At 40.8% G+C, this 15,098-nt stretch overlaps 1 protein-coding gene and 1 long non-coding RNA gene across 3 annotated transcripts; one reads left to right on the top strand and one right to left on the bottom strand.

Annotated features, from left to right (window-relative positions):
* Positions 1-1,197: 1,197 nt before the first annotated feature.
* LOC144984497 (uncharacterized) lies at positions 1,198-11,426 on the top strand. 2 transcript variants are annotated; one of them, XM_078933136.1, is made up of 6 exons: positions 1,198-1,700; positions 2,151-2,224; positions 9,804-9,911; positions 9,998-10,144; positions 10,624-10,726; positions 10,826-11,426. In XM_078933136.1, the coding sequence occupies exons 1-5, from the start codon at positions 1,678-1,680 to the stop codon at positions 10,665-10,667; spliced, it is 396 nt and encodes a 131-aa protein (XP_078789262.1). In that variant the 5' UTR covers positions 1,198-1,677; the 3' UTR covers positions 10,668-10,726; positions 10,826-11,426. The 2 variants fall into 2 exon arrangements, with proteins under 2 accessions (XP_078789262.1, XP_078789263.1); XM_078933137.1 differs by lacking the exons at positions 10,624-10,726; positions 10,826-11,426 and having other exon boundaries at positions 9,998-10,196.
* LOC144984498 (uncharacterized) lies at positions 3,353-13,315 on the bottom strand. Its single transcript, XR_013648244.1, has 2 exons — positions 11,925-13,315; positions 3,353-3,882 (listed from the first exon to the last, which is right to left on the bottom strand). It is a non-coding gene; the product is annotated as an uncharacterized LOC144984498 (long non-coding RNA).
* Positions 13,316-15,098: the final 1,783 nt, after the last annotated feature.

Raw genomic sequence — 15,098 nt, forward strand, 5'->3', positions numbered from 1 at the left:
GCCGTGTGTCCTCCTACCGGCTCTGCAGTTCTCGGCCGATAAATATATATATATATATATTTATATATATATATATATATATATATATATATATATATATATATATATATATATATATATATATATATATATATATATATATATATTTAAGATATTGTCGATTCAAAAGTAGCTCACACGCCAAAAAAGTGTGAGAAGGGGTGGAAGGGGGCAGGGTGAAACATCTGGGCTCATCTCTCACCAGTCCTCCCCTCAATTTTAACTCTCACTTTAGACACCACGTACTGCATGTTGGCACCATACACAGCAAATCCACAGTTCACCCAGAGGAACCCGGGGTGGGGGGCCTCTGCTGTTTGGCGCAGCGGGGTCCGCCAACCCACTGGAGACCTCCCATTTTACCTGCAGCACACACACTGCACACCACAGTACATAGGTGAGATCGGGGAGGGGCGGCCCGGCCCGGCATTGGGGATCCATGTTACGCGGGGCGGTGGCTGGGCTGTAGGGGGGGCCTCCTCTGCACCTGACTGGGTTTTCCTCCCCTCTCCTGGTCTGGCTAGTCGGTCTGGGGAGGATAAAGTTCTCCTTATGATCACATGGAACACTTTGGCAGCATGCCTGCATCTCCACCCCCCTGTGCACACTGGCTCACTGCTCCCTGTCTGCTTTATCCCTCCTCCTAACCCACAGTGTATCATTGGATAAATATGTTCTGCTTTTCTTAGTGTCAGAATTTCACATTTGGATGTAACATTTGCCTTACTGCAGATCTAGCATGAATGCTCACAGCTTAAAATAACAACCTATTCAAATGAGCAACTCTGCACTTGTATCCCCTCACTTTCTCCCCCCGCCTCTTTATTTCTTTTACTTCAACCCCCCCACACACACATTTTCCCCCTCTCCCTCCCCTTTAATAAAATGAATCATGTATACATTTTTAAAACACAAACAAAATGTTACAAATAAATGAAAAATAATAAAAATACAAAAAACAGAAAAGTTTTATATTAATTTACACCCTGGCTTTCCGAAGATTCATAACCCCTTTTTATAATAGTAAAACCTGTCCAAAACAAAAGTCCTTCAGCTCCCATCCGTTTGCTCAGTTGTTGGACAGAACAAGTAAAAAAAAAGAAAAAGGAAAAACTTTGTTGTTCACAGAAGTTTATAAAAATTCTTATTGCTTGACTTTTTTTTTTGCCTAAATGAAGCTGCTCCACGCCTGCAGACTGCTTCTTATGTCCCCAGGATGCAGAGTTATTCAGAAAGCATGTAGTCCCAGAAAAAGACCAGACTCCTGAGCACTCCTTTTTCAGCACATGTCCACAAAACTTCATTAAACTGCCAGGGAATGATTCATTTCAAAGGAAATTAGGAGGAACCATAGCAGGGTTTCCAGAAACTAGATCTTGGGTGCCCTCTGCTGGAGCGGATCGTCTCCTGCATCCACTAAAAAGAAAAAAAAATAGAAAAAACCCAGCTGTGCTGATTCTGTATCAGTCAGACTGTGAGAGGACAGCTGCTCCCAATTAAAATCAGGGGCCTGAAAGGAGGGAGAGGAGCTGCCCTCATTTACAACTAAAACTGGCTTAAAGAAAAAAGAGAGAACTCAATTGTTAGCATTTCCAGGAGGGAAATGCCGCATTTGGATCCAGCCGTCTGCCTGTTCTTATGACACTCAGCATGCTGTTTGTGTATGTAGTTTTGGCTTCTTATGCTTTTAGATAGTGTGACAGCGTTCTTCTTAGTAGTGGATAAATAAATCACTCTAAAATAAGATGACCAAGCCAGCAGACTCCAAATTTCAAACAATGGGATTTTATTGATCCCAAAACAATAATCAAATAATAAATTTGACTGATTCTGGGAGAGCCTGTTGCCACTACTGCAACCAAGACTGCTCTCCTTAATGTAACAGTTTAAATTTCTTTTTCTGGCATTTTTGTCTTTTTTTAAATGCAGCCTATTAACTTTTTTATGGGCCCTTGAATGAAAAAAAGCTAAATGAAAAAGTAGCTTTAGCAGAAATTTATATCGTTACCTTACAAACTGGAGATTGTAATCTCACCCCCTAGTAATCTTTTGGGATAATTGCAGTTGTTAAATTTAAGTTATTTTTAGTCATCCGTCTTTCTATATCTTAGGTTACGGGCTTTGTTGAAAACGGAAACAATCCAGGGACCAGCAAATGCCTCACCTTCCAGAACTCCTGTTACAGGTGAGTTAACTGGAGTTATTACTTATGATAGGTTGGACAAAATGATGGATTTGTACAAGCAGAACATATAAACACGAGTAGATAAAACAAGTTAAATGTAACATTGTGCAAATAATGAAGTGTGTATATAACTTTGTTTGCATCTATGCTGTATGTATATATTACTCCAAAGAACTACACAAGCCTGTTTGAACCTATTCTGATTAAGGATGATGATCATGTTGATGATCTTACTCAGAACAGCAAGAAAGATCAGCTCTCAGAAGAATCTTTGTAAGTCATTTAAGCGTTTTTATCTAATTGACCATCATCTGGTTCTGTAAATCATTGTAAAATGCATAAAATCTGAATAGTAGTAGATATTTCCTGCAGAATGAAATGTTTTTTCTTCTGTAGAGACACAAATGTGCAGGCGCATGAAATCACTGCCCAGTCAGAAATGGCAATTAACCACAAGGAGGTCAGAAGGTTCGACATTTGCCGTTCGGATTTATGGGAGCTGTTAGAGGATTTGGAGGCAGCACAAACTCTGACAATAATGACTTGTTCATCAAATTTACTGATATTCTGGCTGCTTTGAAGAAAGATTGAATACAGGTAGGCCAAGGTGGGAATTCCTCACAATTGTTATGACCCATTTGAGAACGCGCCTTCAAGAAAGCCGTTAAATTGTATATAATTCAAAAGGTGTGGGTTTTTTTCCCCCCCCAGAGAAGTGCTTATGTTGATAAGAAAAAAATTAGCATTTGCTTTTTTCTGTTAACAGACGTAAGTAGCAATTAACACATATCTGTGTGTTCTGCATAACAGCTGCCAGGGAAGATAAGTATTTTATTGTACATGGGCGACAAGCACCACATTTCTGATCAAAGATCCTGGTCAACCACATGATAGGGAATCCAGGTTTCAATGCCACTGTAGAAGATCTGAAAGATGAGGAGATAAAGTTCTACTTCAGGTAGGGATGACCTGAGCTCAGGAAATTGATTTACTTAGGAAACATGGAGTTTGCAATTGAGTGTAAATATGTTTTGATAAAATGCTACTATTTACTGATGTAGTTTCTCCTATATCTCCTATATTCTTTTGGCAAATTGATGTTGTTTTGTTTTTTCTTAGGATAAACCATTTATTTTACTTTTTGGTGGCAGAATCAGACGACTCTTTGCAAAATATGATTTTGCAAAACAGCACCATGTTCCAAACTGCAGAATGCCTCTGGGTTGTGAGGACTTTTGCGGAGGAGTATCTCAGATGGTACATTGACAGAAACCACAGTTCCATTGAACTGTAAATTATTTAGCATTAATTGTGATAAATATGTTAGCTTTTAAACTTCTGTAGTCTATATGAAATTCAGAGACAGAACAGCCACTCACTTTAAGATATTCTGATAATTAGGAAAAAGCTAGTTAAATAGTGTCCATGTGATCTGATTTTTAGACAAACATGAAGCTTAAAAAGTTGGGAGCCAGTTTAGCTCGTGCTGGTTAGCGGCGCCTTCCGTCCGTGAAACCAGGGTTCAACTCCGGGCTGCTCCCTGTTCCCTTCTCTACCCCTGCCGGTTCCAAGTCCAGTTTGAGAACGTTGCGTCAGGAAGGGCATCCGGCGTAAAACATTGCCAAGTTTTCCATGCGACTTGTTCGCTGTGGCGACCCCTGATGGGAGAAGCCGAAAGTGGAAGAAGATGAAGCTTAAAAAGTTGTTTCTAGCTGGAAAGTAAATTACTGCATCTTGATGTATGTAATTTAATCAGTCTATACATGGATAGACTGATTTTATTTCTGTGCTTATTTGTTTTGAACTTTGAACCAAATCCTGATCATTTTTACATGTATTTTACGAAATGTTCATTTTTTTTTTCATAATCAGGATGTCTCTTTTTTTTGAGGCATGAGTGCTTATACCTGTACTTTCACTTTAAGGGAACTTACTAGTTTTCTGTCTACCACCCCCTGTAAAATATTTCATTTTGGAAATTAAATCTCAGTTTTGGATTGTTTCTATTTATTCTGATGTCTTACATTTTAGTTTATAAAGTATTTTTGAATGCTGGAAAATCTCAAGTTTTTTTGGCTGGGTTTTTGGGTTTTCATATTCATTTTTAAAAATGAAAGCATTTTTGTATTTAACAAGTGTGCTGTAAAATAAATTTCTAAATAAACTGGTATAGAATACTTTGTGTTGAAGGCTGATACGGTTTGACTCTGAAGAAAAACCATAACTTTCTCTGAACTTACAAGAGTGTTACATGGATTTATACAACTCATACTCCAGTGTTGAAAAAAAATAATCTAAATTCTTGCCATTAGATTGCGTACCCCCAAATGCTAAAGTTAACTCACAAGTTGTTCATGTCTGGCTAGGGCAGCCAGAGGAAATCTTCTGAAAATGAGACGTCTGCTTCTCATTGCCGCTGTGAGACGCCTGGTTCTCCTCCTTGCTGCCCTGTGTGGCATATCAGCTCATTTTTGGACTGATCTTGCAAAAAACAATCGAATTATTGCCAACAAAAAAACGGCCAGATTAATATTCGCAATTTTCTCCTCGCACGGGACAGTAAAGGGTTCAGCGGCGCGAAAATAAACATTGCTATGGACTAGTAAACTTACGAGTAAGCCCTGGCTAGTTGAAACTTGCCGCTTTATTTCTGAACAAATACATTAAATTCACACCAATGTGTTTGTAATTTTATTTATATATCAGTCAAATTTTACATCATCAGAACACAGCAGATTCATAAACAGTCTTCATAAAATGTTTATATATATTTTTTTTACTTTGGAAAATTGGTTTCGTCCTAATCTGAAGTACAACTAGTTCACCTCCAGACCATGTGGTGGCGGTAATGCGCCACTTTGTTTCCGTGTCAAGCGCCATTTGAAAACACCCGAAAGAAAAGTAGTGAGCTTTGAAAATTCAGAGAACTATATAGAGGACTATATAGTGCCGCACTAAATAGGGTTTTAGGGGTTAGGGTAGGAATTCTGACACAGGAGGCGGAGTCAACTAATCTGAGTGCAGCACTTAGAGGACTTGGTAAAGTTAGTGAGAGCTTCACAGATTCAGACTTCCTGATTCAATAATTCTTCTGATAAACGTTCAAATGTGACAGTATCTCAATCATTTTGTATTAACACAGAGTTTACGACAAATGCATTTCTAAAGAAAACATTTTTTTCTAGCATTTTAATGAGAAATGATCTCTTCGTGCTTTAAATGTAGACATGCAGCGAGACAGGTGCAAACAGGAAAATAATCTTTGTTGTAGCAGGACAATTGGGCCAGGGCTATTGAGCACCCTTATTATAAATCATACGTATTAACATTTAAAAAAATATATTAGAAACCATACTGGGTCTCCGACACCGCGCTACGCCGGCGCTCAGCGGCCAGCCGTTGCGCTCCGCCGAGGAAGGAGATGTGAGGATCCCGCTGAACGACGGCGGAGCACGGCTGTCGCGAAGACCCAGCCATCGCCTTGCGGGATCCTTACTTCTTTCCTCCGCGGAGCTCGGCCGGCTGGGTCTGCCACAACCGTGCTCCACCGTCGCAGTGGCGGACCCAGCTGCCGAACTCCGCGGAGGAAGGAGAGGCAGGCGAGGACCAGCTGGGTCCGCGACACCGCTCTACTCTACGCCGTAGCTCAGCCAGCAGCCGCCGAACTTCGCGGAGGAAGGAGTTGCGAGGATCCCGCTGAACAACGCAGAGCACGGCTCTCACGCAGACGCAGCCGTCGCCCAGCGGGATCTTCGCATCTCCTTCCTCCGCGGAGGTCGGCGGCTGGCCGCTGAGCGACGCGGGGAGCGCGTTGTGGAGCTAATCTAATATATTTTTTACTTGTTAATACACATGATTTATAATAAAGGTGTGCAATAGCCCTGGCCCTATTGCCCTCACAACAAAGATGATTTTCCTGTTCCAGCCGTCTCACTGCATGTCTGCATTTAAAGCACGAAGAGATAATTTCTCATTAAAATGCTGGAAAAAAACTGACTTTTTTTCTTTAGAAATGCATTAGTTCACTCTCCGTGTTAATACAAAATGATTGAGATACTCTGTCACATTTGAATGTTTATCAGAAGAGTTATAGAAGCAGGAAGTTCGAATCTGTGAGGCTCTCACTAACTTTACCAAATCCTCCGAGTCCTGCACTCTTATTGGCTGACTCCGCCTCCTCTAACCCTTGTTCCATTTTCGGACACAGATCAGTTTTGACACAAGTTTCTCGCAAGGAATGTATCAGAATACAGAGCGCAGTTGTAGCGCACTTGTGATTTGCGGCAGCAGATTCGAGAACACGCAGAAGCTCATTTGAGCAGTTGTAATCACAGATTTGACGTTGTAACTCTAAATGAACACATGCAAACAGAATGTTGTCAGTTCACAGCACAAGATTTTTACTTGTTATAAAGATTAAATAAATTTGCCCCCTTTCAAGTAATCTTTAATTTAGTTTACAATTGTCCTAAATTTGATACGTCTACTCTATGTATGTTATGACTGCTGATTGTATTATTTGTGTATTATTCTATTTTGATTGCTTAAAATAAACCATTTCAAATCAAAATTAAAGAAATAAAACTGCCACTGGCTAATAGAGAGGCTACTCTTTTGTAGAGTCTTAAAGCTAAACAGTTCCTCCACTACCTTACCTTAATATCTGCCTAGCTGACCTTTTATGTTTCAAGTCTTGTTTAGTTGTTGTTTTTATCCTTTTTTATGTTTTATTATTGTATTATTTATTGATCTGACATTGTGTAAGGGTTGCACGGTGGCGCAGTGGTTAGCGCTCTTGCCGCACAGCAAGAAGGTCCAAGTCCCGGCTGGGGGACCTGAAAAAACATGCCAAAAACATGCTTCATGGGTTGATTTGCAACTCTAAATTGACCATAGGTGTGAATGTAAGAGTGAATGGATGTGTGATTGTGGACATTCTACACTGCAACAGACTGGCGACCTGTCCAGGGCATCCCCTGCCTTCACCCACAAATGGCTGGGATAGGTTCCGGCAGCCCCATGACCCCGAAAGGGAAAAACGGTATAGAAAATGAATGAATTGTGTACAGCAATTTAGGCCTCCATGTATGGTTGTGGAAGGTGCTCTATAAATGAATAAATGACAATAACATTTTTCAAGCCTTGAAAGCAGTTATGCAGATGTAGGGTATCTCAAGTGGATAGAATCTTGATCATGTAGATGATCATAGATTATCATAACTCTCTCATAACCATCATAATTTTAGTTGCTGTATTTTAAGATTTTTGTTCCCTTAAAAAACATGAATGGTTGATTTGTTTTAACCTAACCATAGCACTTTAATGATGCAAATGGAATAATTGACTGCAGAAAGTTGATGACCTTTGCCCTGCTCTGTATATTAGCGTCAGTTGATGCACAGATATAAAAAGTGATGCAGTCTCACTTTTAGTTCAGTTGCTGCCGTTCACAGTTTAACTTTGTTTTGAAACCTCTGACAGTTTTTCCGCCAAGAAGTAAAACTCGTCAATATACTTAAAGGAAATAAAATCAAATTATTTAAAAAAATTAGGTATTCCTAAAATAAACATATTGAAATAAATTGTGTCCATTTGTTGCTATTGTACCAAGGTCATAATAAATAACTTGGGGCAGTTAGTTTTGGTTATACAACTTAGACCTGACCTTACCAAAACATTAGTATTATTTTAAGACATTTTTTTTACAACTCCACATTGCTAAACAAATAACTCACGAACAGCTTCTTATATTGCTTTTAAGTTGCACATGTTGGAGGGTTAAAACATGATTTCAGTTAAAACATTGAGTGGTGCATCGAGTGGAATTGTATATTGTATCGAGGAATAAAAGGAAAATTTGGCTACGTTCACACTGCAGGCTGAAACGACCCCATTTCGAATTTTTTGCCCCTAAGCGGCCCAATTCCGATCTTTTCATGACAGTCTGAATGACACAGATCCGATCTTTTCAATTGCGACCCAGGCCCCGTGGGTTTGCCGTCCTGATTCCGAATTGTAGCCGTTCTTTTCAATTGCGACCGCCGTCTGACCGGCCAGGCGACTTGATTCCGAACTGTACGTCATCGACACGCAACAAACGTCATCATTTTGCGTTGAAGTAGGCGGGAACGAGAACGTAAACATCAACCATGGTGGACGATGCTGCTGAGACCAGTCAGTGGAAGGGAAGCAGGTCACTGATTGGATTAATATTTGGGCTGATCGCTCTTTTCAGGCAAAACTCCAGGGCTCTTATCGCAACTGGGCGGTTTTTGAAAAAAATTCCAGCTAAATGGCAGAGCGTGGTGTTGAACCTGAGCCGCGATAACTTTTTTTTCTTTCTCCCCTTTGACCGTGCTCAAGCGCGGGGGACCCAAGGCGATCCTCCTCCTCCTCCCTGTTCTGATCCTTAGATTCTCCAGAACGGGTTAATAAAGAGTCCATAGCATTTATTTGGGGGGAAACCTTCTTTTATTACCGTCCTCCGTAACACACAACATGAATGCGCGCCCACACTGCCCCCCCCCCCCCTATTCTCTATCGCGGCACGCGCTTGCACACACACACGCGGGGGCGCGGCCCCAACACATACACATTCCTCTTCCACTACAGTGGGTACAGACGATCCCGACTCCAATGCCTTCTTAAAATGAGAAAATTGTAATTGTGCTGCTCCTTCGTGAAAATAAATTTAATATTACAAAAAGAGCTCCGCTTTTGACAACACTGTTGTTGACATCCATTGTTAACGTTGGCTCCGCAAACAACAAGTGACGTCGTTCACCGTTGAGTATTCTTCTGGCTTCTGCGCATGCGGGTCTCGTTTGGGTCGTGTCACGGTCACACTGGAGATCACAAAAGTTCGGATTTACTTGGAAATGTGAACGGTCTAGCAAACAATTCGGATTTTTTCAAAAAATCCGAATTGAGCATTAAGCCCTGCAGTGTGAACGTAGCCTTTAATGGTCGATAGATTGGTGTTTCCCAGCCCTGCTGTCCTGGATTTTTTCCAACTCTGCTCAACACACTTGCCTTTGATGACTGATGTTATCAGGCTTAGAGCCAGATGATGGATTGAGTCAAGTGTCCCCAAGTAGTGCAACATGGAGAAAACGCATGACAGTGTGACTCAAGGACCAAGGTTGGGAAATACTACATTGGACAAACCTTCTTCCAGAACTGCTGCTCATATAGCATAAAAAGAGGGACAGAAGCTCACTTGGCAGAATATGCATCAAACAGTTGATTGTCAACTGCCTAAAAACGTCACAAAGAAGAACAAGCTTACTTCTGCCCTGCTGAAGAAAAAGATGAATTTCCTTATACTGCTTCTTGGGATTTTTCCTTCTTCCAAAAGGTAAATTATAAATGAATGTACTTGTCTTTTTGAAAGCAGACCACCACCTATGTCCAGCCTGCAGTTTGTGCAATAATATATAAACTTTTAATTTTGTTTGCTTTCAACGAGGCACTTCTAAGTCATGGCCACTGAGTTGTTAGTTGTTCTGATTAATTCTAATAGAATACATGATTAAATTGTTTAAGAAAGTAATTCTAATGTTTTTGTTTTCTTTGTAAGCGGATGCTCTGAAGTGTCACTGCGATGTAAGCCAGGGTGGAGTAAACTGTGAATCCAAAGAAGAAACATGTGGTGTACCGAGTAAATGTGCTTCAATCTATCAGAACGGTCTGTTTTTGCAGCTTATAAAGTCTGCCAGTTCTATCTTTGCACTTGGAGTTTGCTGTTATTAAATCTTTCATGTTTTATTTCAGAGTATAAAATCTATGACAACGTTCAGCTAAAGACCTGTGTCAAGTACACAGAGTGTGGCGAGTATTCTGTTAAGATCGGAGATTACTACAACAACTGGGTCGTCGATTGCTGTGAAGAAGACTTCTGCAACAGTGGAAATGCCAATGGTGACCTCTGACCAATTATACATTTTTTATTCTTGAAGGATTATTTTGAAGATGGGTGTTTTTTTTAAGGTAACAGTTCATTTACCTGTAATAAATGCCAATTATTGTGAGAGGCAATAAAAGTGGGTTATGAGACATAAAACATATAGGAATCAAGTACGGTACAAGGCATAAAATCCAAGAAGTTTTTAATCCACAAATTTAGTACAGTGTTTTAATAAAAGGTAGAAGGTGCACATCTTTTGAAATATGAAAGCAAAACTCCATGAGAATGCTAAATTTATTCTTTGTTTTGCTTCTTTTGTGGACGTTTTTTTTTCGTTTGCTATAACCAATAAGATAGAACAAGAATAAGATAATTGAAATTTAAACATTTTTCATGACTCTGTTAACTACTGCTGGTGATTTATTGTCATTGAAGAACAAAACTATTGAATACTACTTTTCAACATAAAATTCCTAATATTCGGTTTGTACAGAACCCCCCAAATCTGGTCCAAATGGCTTAGTGCTACGCCTGTAACAGAGAAGGTTGCAATAAACGACTGAGATGTGAGGGGAACCAGAACCGCTGTGTTACAGGTGACCTACTTCTGTTTATCTGATCAAAGATTTAAGGTTTGATTTTAATATCTTGGATTCGAAATGGCATAAAACTTTTTATTCTTTTCTTTTTCACAGGATTCGATCGGAATTTTACAATGGTTACAAAAGGCTGCGTTTCAGAGAGTGTGTGCAGCTATAGGGGTGATCAACAAATAGCACTTCCGATTGACCTCTCTTACTGCTGCGAAGGCAACCTCTGCAATGCCGACTCTCCTAGAACAACTCCAAAGCCTGTAACACATCTGAAGACTGTAACTGTTCCAAAGCCTGTAACACTTCTGAAGCCTGAAAGTAATCCGAAGGATGTAACTAGCAAACAGAACACAATCGGTGGCAATTGCAGCTGCAGTGGCAGTGCTAGCCTTTTGGCAGTGTTATTGACCGCTCTGGTTTGGTTTTCATAGGGGATGACAAAAACGTTTTCAATTGGAATCTTCTTTTTTTTATGCTTACAGTTCCCTTCCTGTAGTGGGAACTTTTGACTGTGAGTCTACCTTTTTCTACTTTTACCCAAAGCAAGAGGCCTTTTTATTCTAAATAAAAAGGGAATATGAAGTTCTTTCAAATTGTTCAAATCTAATATATTTAAAGGTTTGTACTGTCAGAATGATGTACTTTTACATTCCCAAAATGCAACAAATGTTGGATTTTTGTGGGTCTTTAATAAACATTTACTCTTGGAAACAATTGGCTCTTATTGTTCTTGCAACAAATTTGCTGCATATCCATTAAAATATGTCAGAAAGGGTTAAGAATATAAATTGTTGTAAAAAAACTGGTGAGTTTGGAACAAGAATGTCTAATTCCTTTGTCTTGATCTTATTTTTTTTATTCTAAATTGTGTTATTTAAGTAAAACTGCTTTTTTTAAAAGGAAATAGGAAGATTTAGGTTATTTATTTACCCACAACTATTATTCTTTTCTTTTTTGTAAGTAACCCTTGTCAAGCATTAAAAATGATCAATTACTTCAAAATATATATAGTAATATTAAAATCAAGTATATATTTATAAATGAATATGACTGGAATGTATATCAAGAAGAACTTTATGGTAAATTTAAAACAGAAGAAGTAGCTCTCAAAAGTGAGCGACCTTGGGAGCATTTCGGTAAGACAACTCAGGCAGGCTTTACTTAGGCCACTCCCCTAGGGCGGGTCAGTTAATCAACTCACTTGTGCAGCATCCTATTTAAGTCCAGGTGTGTAAGTTGTTCATCCTTCTTTACTGCAGCACTGCGTTCTTTGCCGGTTCGCCGTGCTTTTCTTCTTCTCCTTCCGCGTCATGATGTTCTCCCCACGTTCTTTCGTGTGTGGGTCCCCCTTCTCACGGGGGCCGTCCGTCTCCCCGCGTCTGCCCCTCTTTTCGGCTAACAGCTGTCCCGGCTCCCGGCGCATCTTCGGAGCCGCGGTCCTCGCGTATTCCAGCGCGTGTCTGAGGAGAAGCGTCCTGGAACATTCGGTTGTCAGTGGCGATCGATCGGGAGATGTATCGGTCTTATCGAGTGTCGTGATCGCGGGATGGTTGGTGAGCGGCGTTGCTACTATCTCTCACGCTTCTGTGCAGTGTTTCTTCCGGATTCTCTTCCTGCTTGGCGGTCATGGGTGACGTCACCCCCCTAAGGACCCTGGGACTTGTAGTTCTTGTTAAAGGCACGGTGCGTTTCTTCGGAACCTGGTCCGGTTTCTGCTTTGTGGGCCGTCATTCAGTGCTGACTTTGTCGTGGTGGCTTTGTTTTACTTCTTTTCTGTTGAAGCTGTGTGCATTTGCTGGTTTCACCTGCATTTGGATTGGTCAGTGTATGGTCTCCTCTCTTCTGTGTAAGCGTAAGAAATGTGAGGAGCGTTCCCCTGGCCTTCAGGGAAATAAATTCCTTCCCGTTGTGTATGTGTCTGTTGTACGTGGCCCTGTTTTTCTCTGACTCACTGATGTTCTGTTGTTTCTCTGGTTTTCGGGATTTGGGTTGATTTGTGGGGGGGTTTGTGATGGGCTCTTCCCTGAGCCCCATTTTTTCCGTTTTGATTCGGTCCTAAGGTGGCCACTCAGGTATTTTCAGGTGTGACGTGGTTGTGTCGTCTGTCTTCCTCGGTTCCTCCATTTTATTTATTCATGTATTGTTATTTGTTTTTTTGCATCAGCGGCTTTTCCCTTGTGATCCTTCTGGTTTTTGTTTTGCGCTCAGCTGGCTTTGCCATCCCTGTAATCTTTTCCACCGGACGCTGTACATGGCTGGGGGAGGCTGATTCTGCTGATGCTCCTGCTGTTCTGCCTCTCCATTCCTCCCGGCGGCGTCTTCTGGCTTAAATGGGGTTTGACGTGTTATGTGTCGGTGTTCCTTCGGCTGTCGTCTCTGTCATGTTTAACTTCAATTGCCAGAAACACTGTGCTGGATTTAGTGTAATTCTATTGGGCCCCCTTTGTTTTGCAGTTTTCTCTTTTTCAATGTTTCTCTGTTCTGTTTTCCTCGTCGCCTGGCTTTTGCAACTCTGTGGTCGCAACTCGTTTTGGATCTCGGTTTCCGATTTATTTAGTTTTCTGAATATGTGTAATGTGTAAATCTGTGTAATTCTTTATTGTTTTGATTACGATAATCGAAGTTAATCAAATCAAATTTAAGGAAGGCATTTGGTTCTCTGCCTGTCTGGATTTATTTTTACACGGATCTCTGGTTTATGATGCATACTTCTCTGCCTCCGTGTAGTCTCTTGCGTTGTGCGGCACGTAATCTTTCCCATCTTTGGAGGTACGATATGAATCGGTCGCTGTTGGGCCACCTGTGTTTTGCTGTGTGCATCCTCCCCCACTGCCGTCTGTTAATCTTGTTTCTCGTTCTGGGTTGTTCCTTCCCGGGCCCCCGTGTTCCCTTGTTCTGGATTTTCTGTTTTGCTTTTCTGGTCTCTAATTCTCTGCGCTTAGCGTGGTTTTATTATTGCGACGTTGTTTCAGGTCATCAGTCTCCCTCCACTTGTTTTGTGGCTCGACCCTCCTTTGGGGGAGAGGAAAATGTATGAGGACTTGTTTATGAATGTCCGGCCGCCAGAAAATGTTTGGTCGTTAATCCAAACATTCAGCTCTACTGGTCCATCAACGGCTCATGTGGTTCTGAGAGAATTCATCCGTGGAGATTATTACAACGCTTATTTCAAGAGTGCGATAATAGTAATGTGCCATCATTTAACATGGTTTAGTTTTAAATAACTTGTATTGTGAGCTAAATTCCTGGCTGTAGAAATTATCACTGATGCTCTTTAGCTTCAGCATCAAGAGTAAAACTTTGGGTCGCAAACCAATCCTCAGTCTGCCCTGCTTCAAGCATATGACGCTCGACTAAGAGTATCTCCTTTTGAGACTTATTGTCATCCGCCTCTCAATGCATGAGGTTCAGCCATTTTATCAGACCCTACGATCTCTCTTCAAATCTCAAAATTTTCTTCATTATGGTTTCCAGGCACCCCTTTGGCAATTAACTTTAAGTTATACGTGCTTTTGTTGTCCATCTATTGTGAACCAATGATGTCAAGTTGTAACCTCAAATCTAGCCGAGCCGCTGTCCATGCTACGTGGGATGGCGACCTTCCTCATATACGTAATCTCCTTGGACCTTGGTTATCCTTTTATTCGCCTGCTCCTCTGTGGCCTTCCTAAGGTGCGTCCCTCCAGGAATGACTAAATGTTACTTCTCTCTTACTATTGGTGCATATATAAAATATATTTTGGTGATATATTACGTGCAGATTCTGTATTGACTGTCTTTCTTGTTGGGATCTATGCTAATGGTTTTCTATGGAACTATGAATACAGAACCTTCTCTTTAAACTCACTACTTGATATCTCCTTCTCAGAGTTGTTCTTAAAAGGAATTCATTCCCTTTCATCATAAGCTTTCTAAACTAATCAGGTCTAAATTATTTATGTATTCATTGCCAAGACTAATACTGCTTTGTCTATCTATGCATCGCTTCCTGAGCCTGCGGCCCACTCTCCCCGGTCAGCAATCCAGTTTCTGGAGGATGATGTCAAACCCTTGACAAAGTCGGATGGTTTCCAAGTTCCAAAGTCTCTGCTCGTCCTGCTGCTCCCCTGCAGATTGTTGCCCCTTCACCTGATCTGGATATGCAACGACTACTGCATTCCACGCACCTACTCTGCCCTGAAGTGGTGGGGTGGTAAACCTCTTCCGAATTTCAATGACTTATCTTACTTGAATCAACTGATATGTTAGTATCAGAATGGCATACAAAATTTCAGATTAGATTTTATGAAAATTATTTGCCAGGTGGAAGCCTCAAAATTAGGATGTTCTTAAGCTGTGTTACGATATGTGTGTAGTCCGAAATTCGAGGTTACTT

The sequence above is a fragment of the Oryzias latipes genome, chromosome 16 (genome assembly GCF_053564925.1).
Source record: "Oryzias latipes strain Hd-rR chromosome 16, Olatipes_Hd-rR_3.1".
In the NCBI taxonomy this organism is placed as follows: domain Eukaryota; kingdom Metazoa; phylum Chordata; class Actinopteri; order Beloniformes; family Adrianichthyidae; genus Oryzias; species Oryzias latipes.